Below are 8,179 nucleotides of genomic sequence, written 5' to 3' on the forward strand. Positions count from 1 at the left end.
TTTTTCACAAGGCTTCACTGTTCTTAGCAGTGTAGGAAGTATCTAGCTCCTTTACTAAAGTAAAAGTACTAAAATCACATAGTAAAAATACTCTGTTACTAGTAAAAGTCCTGCAAGTATATAAGTACAATCAGGAAAATGTATTTAAGTATTAAAAGTAAAAGTACTTATTGCAGAAACATGTAAATCAATGTAATCAATAAAAACTAAAATGATTAAAAAGAAATGCAGCAAGAACCTCATATGCGAGTAACTGGAGCCATGAAATGTTTTTTCATGAAAAAAGCTATTTCAACAATTATCAGAATCATTGGCAATAAATTTCTAATCAATAAACTAATTGTTTCTGCACTTTCATATGGTCTGTGTGCAAAAATCTTAATTTGTAAAGCAATTAGTAAGTTAAGTTATTAAATAATTGTAGTGGAGTAAAAAGTACTGTATTTCCCTCCCTGTAGTGGAGTAATGTTAGAAAATTGCATTAGACTAAAATACTCAAGTAAAGTAAAAGCACCTCACATTTGTAGTGACGTACAATACTTGAGTAGATGTACTTAGTTTCATTCCAGCACTAACTGTTCTTCTCTTTTTGGAGAAGGTTCCAGTGTTTTTCCAAACTTTCTAATAGAGTTTCTTATTTCTGACCCTTTTATTGCAGGGTCCTTCAACATCTTCTGCACCATCATCCTGTTTTTAATTCTCAAAATTCTTGCAAATGCACAGAGCTGTCATTCTGTCATATGAGCCAAGACAGAGCCTCAAAGAATCTATACAGAAAACCCCAGAAACAGTCATAAACTGTATTAAAACAAATCAAATGTCAATACATCACCAGAGATCTGTCGTGACCCTGTCTGCACATAAAGCATGATAAAGCTATGACGAGCCTTCATGTGTATTTGACCTGCAATTTTTTGTCTCGAGTTCATAAGTGACCTGGATGACTGAGAATCTTCACCTGCAATTTGTCTCGAGTTGTGGCTCTGTCAGCAATAAGAATGACATGTTCATCAGTCCAGATGGAATAAAACTAACTATCACTTGTGCTGTCTACATAATTTGTGTTTTGTTATCCCTCTAAATGAAGGGGTCTTGACTTTCTGGATCCGAATAATAACAGCTTGCCCCCTCTTGTAGCCTCTGTGTAAGCAGGCTGGTCAGTTGTACTGTAATTGTGACTGTGACTGGGTGTGCCGTCAACTTGTGACATCCCCGTGATAATAGCTGATGTCCTCATAATTGGTGTTATCCATAGTTCTGTCCCTGTAATCTGGACTGTCCCACATGAGGAATCCTCCAGGTGACACTTAGCCTGCCTCCAACAGAGACCATGTTTGATCTGTCATGACCCGCCATCATGGCCTTCACATGTAAATGACACTGGATGCAGTGATGTGAGTACTCCTCACACCTGCCGGGAGTCTGCATGTGGTTACCATTTAAAAACTATTTAAATTAGCCTCCATTTAAATCCCAGCCTTTGATAATCAAACTTCTAAACCTTTGTGTAATGTACTACAAGTCAATATCAATCAAGTCCATTCATATTTTTCAGAAGAGGAACAGCAGCTTGCACATATAATAAAGAAACAACCCAGAAAACTGCACACCACTCTACATGATTTATGATGATGTTTTGGTGAACAATTGGATTTTTCCAGGATATACTCTTTATATATACACACAACATGCACTTAAAAAGCCATCACAAACCTGATAGCAATTAAGTTAATTATCAAGTTTATCCCATAACCAGCACTTCTGGTGTGTGCTCACCACTACTATGTTTCAGTAGCATAGATGAAAATATTTTTAAACCTGAAAGACACACACAGGGAGGACAAGAAAGAATAAATACTATAATCTCCATCACATAATGGACAATGACAACCCAACACACTCAGCCACATGGTTCTATTTCCTGTTCTGTGTCTTCAGAGGAGAAGCATATTTAAAATGATTTTTATGACTAGGACAGTATTGTGTGTCCTCAAAGTTACCCCAGATCTTGGTTTATTGAACCATCTAAACAGAATCAACACAGGGACAATCCAAGAATAAGTAGAGGTGAAAAGAAAAGAGCAAATACGCCATCTAGTGTAGGCAGGCAGGAGGTACAGTGCACTGCTGATTAAAAGCCATAAGTGTGTAATTTGTTACATTACTGCCTCTTTTCTTATGACTACATAGAGTCTGATGTGGGTTTTTTATTTGAACATTTTCAAACAGATGTATGTGGTAACAATAAGTGAAGACTGTATTATATATAGGATTAAAAATTGTATATATAGGCCATGTAGAAAAAGTATGTGTAGAAAGACTGACCAACAATGATTACATTCATTCATGAGTTTAAATGGTGTCTGTGTTTGATTTGTTTGCACTTACAGTTGTGTGTTCTTATTTTGGGGCTATAAGGAGTGCTTAGTTGTTAACTGTTGGGACTACTATCACCATGTTTGAGTACTGTAATTATGCATACATAATATGATGTTAATTCCACTACAGAGCAGACTTGATGATTTCTAAAATTGGGTGGGCAAAAAGTGTTTATGTCAATATCTGTATCGGTTATTGGTCAGCTGAGTTTTTACACATCGGCATATCAGATATCAACAAAAAAATCCAACATTGTGCATCCCTATGTGGAGTAGTGGTATACAGAAGTGGAAAATGGAAATATACAAATAAAGTTCAACTAATTCAAAACTGTACAGAAGTTGGCTCCAGTGGTTAAGTTAAATGTACTTTTTTCAATTCAGCTTTATTGAAAACAGAAAAAAATACAAATTCAGACATCATAGAAAGCAAAATATGTCAAAAAGACAAGTAGTTGAAACTGAAATTGACCAAGAAAATGAAACAAAGAAAATCAGAGACAACATTTAAAATCAAATGGTAGACAAATTATCAAATAGCAGGTCATATTGATGTGTGGTTGTTATTTACATGTTCAAGAGATCTATAAAAAAAATCTATAAAAAAACAACCAATAACTTTGAAACAGGGTGATGATTTTGCAAATTTTGATCTGTGTATATGAAATTTGCCTAACAGGATCATGAGGTTTGTCATGAAATTCAATGAATTAACATTTCTTTCAAAATTAAAAAAATGAGTAAATGTACTTATCCCACCAAAAACAGACGTCAATGACAAAACTTTTATTTTTGAACTAATGGCACTTCCTTCTGTCAGTTTGAACCTGGCGAGGAGAGCGAACCTCGGTCGTTGTCTGCCGACGAAAGGACTTCGCGACGAAGTAAATAAACAGCAAACAAGATGAACACTGTGGAGAAGAAGCTGGCGGATTTAATCCGTGAACACCCGAATCTGTACGACCAGACACGGCGGGACTACAAAGACAACCTGAAGGGGCATCTGTCGTGGAGGGACATCGCAGACAACATGGGGAAGTCGGAGGAGGAGGTGAAGCTCAAGTGGAAAAACCTACGTGACAAGTTCTGTAAGGCGAAGAAGCGAATGGCCAAGAGAAACTTCCCTCAGCTAACAGACGAGGAGAACCCGGTGGAGAGGCCCGTCCCGGTGCTGTACAACCAGCTGGCCTGGCTCAGCGCATATGTCAAACCCAGGGTCGACACTAGCACAGGGGAGACCGACGAGGTGGGCTCACCTGTCTGTCACTCATTGATGTCAAATGTATTCACGTCTGTGATTTTAAAATGCTAGCTAGGTGACTTATTAGCAGGTAACTTTGTAGCTAACGTGGGCCTGCTGCTAACTGTGGACTAACTGCCATCACATTTACCCTCTATAGAGATTTAATGCAATGTTCCTAACGTTAACTAAATATATTTTTATTAAGCTAATCATGTGATAACAACCAGACTACATGACAGCACCATTGCTAACGTTTGACGCTCACAATATCCGGTTTACTTTCAAAATAAAACCACATTGTGGAAAACCGTTACACAGGTGAGAAAAACTGACTGCAGTGTATGTGTGTATCAAAGAACAAAAACTACAAACTTAAAGTAACCAATGTTATAGTTGTCTCCACAAAATAAGAATGCAAAATTGAGCCTGACAGATATATTTTTAAGGATGAAAGATTTAGTTTAGTTTATTTGGACATACATGTACAGAAAATGTGGGAAAAAGAAAATAAAAGGTAAAATAATGTGCAGGAGAGGTTAGAAGCCAAAAATGGTGTATGAAGATACCTCCCCTATTAAATAACAACAATCATACATAAAAAGAAAAAGATAAAAACAAAGATTGCATAATTAAACAAGAGTTCCAGACTAAAAAGTACTACAAAATTGTTAAAGATGTACATTTTACAAAAAAAAAGTTACAAATTAATGAATGAAGTGTTAAGAGTCTTTGCAAATTAGAGTTATTTTCAGATGTTTTTTGAATAATGATTATGTAGATGATGATTGTAGAGATGGAAGAGGGTTGTTCCGAAGAGGTGGTCCTCTGTATTTCAATGAATATTGATTAAGAGAAGTCCGTGTCTTGTGGAATATGAGTGAATGTCTGAGGAAGACTTAAAAAGATGTGGAAAACACTAGGCAAGTCATGAGTGAGATGTACATATTTATGCTCACATTAACAATTGATATTTTCTACACTCTAAAAAAATCTTTTGAATTAGAAAAATCTTATTGAGATAAGTGGGACATTGGGCAGCCCAGTATAACTATACATAGTATGAGGGTAAATTAAGCTATAGTAAAAAGTTGAAATACAGGAATGATTGACCAATGAATGAATATATAAAATATATCAATATATCAATATTTCAGTTATTTTGAACACACACTTATTTGGCTGTTTAGACCTGTGTGGGTGTGATCAGAATGGTCTTGAGCAAGCATAATGGAAAAAACCTTTAAATGTTGTTATCAAAGAGTTGTAATATGTACTGAGTAAGACAAAGTACAAATGAAATGTTGGTGCTCTCTGATGGACAAACTGTGTTGTATCTAAATTACCTCAAACCTATCTTTGACATTTCTGCAGTGCAAAGTCTTGTTATTTATTAGCTAATACAATGTATCTATGTTAAGCTATTTGTGGCCTCTAATATCTATCTGCTGATTAATCAGCAATGGTGGGAAGGTTACTTTTGAATTATAAGAGTTATTAGATTACCAGTTACCCTATTAAAAATCCAATAAGTAATGTAACTATTTTAATAACTTCATCAACGTAATATAACTTATTGCATTTATTTGATTTTGATTACATTTCAAACAAATGTTTTAAACTGGGCAATAAAGCTGAAAAGTCCTAAAAACACAACTTTAAACTAGGCAGTGTAAACCTCAAAACAGTACTCAACCTGTTTTGTTTCAAGTAGGAGGTAGAACTGTTGAAGTAGTTTGCTCCAGCAGATGGCGCTCTAAACATTAGGCATGTGTAACATGAGCTGCAGCTTGCCATGAGAGGAGACAACAGTATCCAGTTGCAGCTAATCGTGGTACCAAAAAGCATACCTGAAGTCAAACAACTTGGAGTTACAGTAGGTTTGTCACTACCAGATCCATACTGGAAACCCGATTTGTTCAGTTCATATCTGCTAACTAGTGTACTGACCCTAACAATCTGAGGTCATTGCCTAACCCCAAACTACACGTGTGTAGAACAAATTGGTTTTGCGGATCAGGCAACAACAAGCTTCAGTTGACTTGCAAAAGTTGAAGTAGCTGTGAAAGAGGATGCAACAGAAGTTCCACCATTATTGTATAGAGATGAAAATGATGAACACTGTTCTTGAAAATATCAGTTTATGTTTTAAAGTCTGATCTGATTCAAATTGCGCGGTTCTATGTCAGTCTGGCTCACCTAAAACAAGCATCTCACTATCAGCGTGACCTAGTATTTTAAGAAGATGTCTTACCACAAACCAACAACCAAAGTGGAGGGGCATTCGATTGTGCATCATTTTAGATTTATTCAGACTTATTTTTTTTGGAAAAAGTGACAGCCCAGTAGGTATATCTTTTATAAGGGACTTTGATATGTTTGGCTGTGATCTGCAAAGAAATTAAAGCTTGTTAATGTTGTTGTTGTCTGTTTTGATCAGTAATTCTATGTGCTGTTTTCCTGCCACACAGGTAGCTGGAAGCGGTGATGACATAGAGAAAGAGCGAGATAAAGACGAGAAGGAGCAGCACTGTCCCATGCCTGTCGTTAGTACGAGCTATTCTCTCGCGGAGTCCTGTTCAAACAACCATCAGGAGATGGGAGTCTCTCTTAAACGCAGAAGGCAAACCACCACGGACACTGAGATAAGCTCTGCAGATGGACTCACCAACCTCAGAGATGAAGATGAACTGTTTCTGCTCAGCCTTCTGCCTTCACTGAAGAGACTGACCATTAAAAAAAGGATGGAGGTACGGATGAAATTCCAGCAAGTGCTCTACGCTGCAGAGTTTGAGGACTAAAGGGCTGGTGTTAGAGCCTGTTATTCTCTGTAATTCCATGTTGTCAGAGTTTTTTATTTATCAAGAGCTTTATCTCTGAATTTGCAGACAGAGAAAAGTCTCTCATTTTGAATGTAGGTGATGGAGACACCCTTTATTTACTAGTCATACCATTAAAGTAAACATTGAGTTGTTAATCAGGTACACATGCAGTAAAATCTAATGCAGTCAAATCCAACAGCCCTGTAACTCCCTCCTGCTGGGCAGCGTGTGTGCATGTGTACCTGTTTAACCTGGTTATGCAATGAGCATTTGTTTGGAGCCACTGGTTGATTAACTTCCCTATCGAAAAATAACACACCAATGCCACAATTAAACAATTTTAGAATATTATGATGTATGACTGTAACAACAATACATAGGAGGCTTTATGTATTGTATACATAAAGTTTCTTAAATTTGGCATGATGTGAATCAAGACAGTGGAATCCCTCATACAGTGTGAAAAACAGAAAATCACCAAGACAACCTGCCAGCAAATGCCAGGCATTTCCCAGTTGTTTTACCCTTGTCTCTCCCGCGCATCCTTCCCCAACTTCAATGCCAGCATTAGAGTCCGAAAAACGAGTGTACACCTACACAGAAAGCAAAGGTACTGTGGTGCCTAAACACAGTAACAAAACACCAATCATACAAGTCAAATGAGGGAGTGGGAGACCTATTCTTTGCAATGTTGCAAAAGTGATCCTTACCCTAAGTAAATTAAATTTAAATATCAGTCCAAGACACATTAAAAAAGTCCTAAATATAACTTTTCTTTGAGGCTCTGTATGCAACATTCAGAACACGAGAGTGAAAGCCCACCCCAGATTCACTCTTCTTTGGCGTGTCGCCTTACTATATGTGTTAGCACCGTTAGCTAGATGCCGGCTCCGCCCCTTTAAACTGTAGGAAACTGTGAATTCCATCCAAGTCAGTGAATCTGCACATCAATGCTGCCAGCTTCTTTTCAGATTATTTGTGTAGATTAGACAGCTCTCTGACTGTACATACATATCTCTCCTTTATCTTTCTGAAAGGAGTCATTTCTACTGTATATATTTTTTTACAAATAAATATTTTCTCGCTCCGGGAAAAACAGTTTTTTGCTTCCTGTTATTTTTGTTCGTCTGTAGATTTACAAAAGGCACTCTATTATCATTATCTATTGTCTATTATCTATTGCTGCTAAAATGAGTTGATGTTTTACAATAGATGCTTATAGATGGACAGGAATGGTTGCCTCAACTCCAAAAGTCTTATCACAAATTGTAACCTGCTACTATTTCAGTTTAGAAACATACATGATATTTCAATCTATCATGCGAACTCCACAATTCTACAGAATATACGATTGTTTATATTTAATGGTAGAAATGCAGACTGGGCGATTAAGCATTTGCTTTTATCATCCACCCAAGTGTACAATCATCTCTTTTGTCTTTCATTCTGCTGCTCAGTCTTCGTGCTGGTTTACAGGAAAGCATCAGCAGAATGAGCCTTATCTTATATTCCTCTGAGAGCACTTTGTAGCTGCAGTGATACTATTTAATTCTCGTAGCTGCAAAGTCATTCACCAACACACGCACACATACACACACACACCAATCCCTGGTCTGTGTCAAAAAGGACCTCCCTCCCTGCTCATGGATTGGTCGGTAACAATAAGCTTCACCCTCCTCTGTCACAAAAAGCACTACTCACCAACATACGTATGTTTTCATTCATTCATGTTTTCCATT

General features: G+C 37.0%; 1 protein-coding gene across 1 annotated transcript; it reads left to right on the forward strand.

Annotated features, from left to right (window-relative positions):
* The first annotated feature begins 3,222 nt into the window (after window positions 1-3,222).
* On the forward strand, window positions 3,223-7,519 carry LOC126385623 (uncharacterized). The gene is made up of 2 exons (XM_050037481.1): window positions 3,223-3,624; window positions 6,090-7,519. The coding sequence occupies exons 1-2, from the start codon at window positions 3,283-3,285 to the stop codon at window positions 6,417-6,419; spliced, it is 672 nt and encodes a 223-aa protein (XP_049893438.1). The 5' UTR covers window positions 3,223-3,282; the 3' UTR covers window positions 6,420-7,519.
* The last annotated feature ends 660 nt before the right edge of the window (window positions 7,520-8,179 follow it).

The sequence above is a fragment of the Epinephelus moara genome, chromosome 1 (assembly GCF_006386435.1).
Source record: "Epinephelus moara isolate mb chromosome 1, YSFRI_EMoa_1.0, whole genome shotgun sequence".
NCBI lineage: Eukaryota > Metazoa > Chordata > Actinopteri > Perciformes > Serranidae > Epinephelus > Epinephelus moara.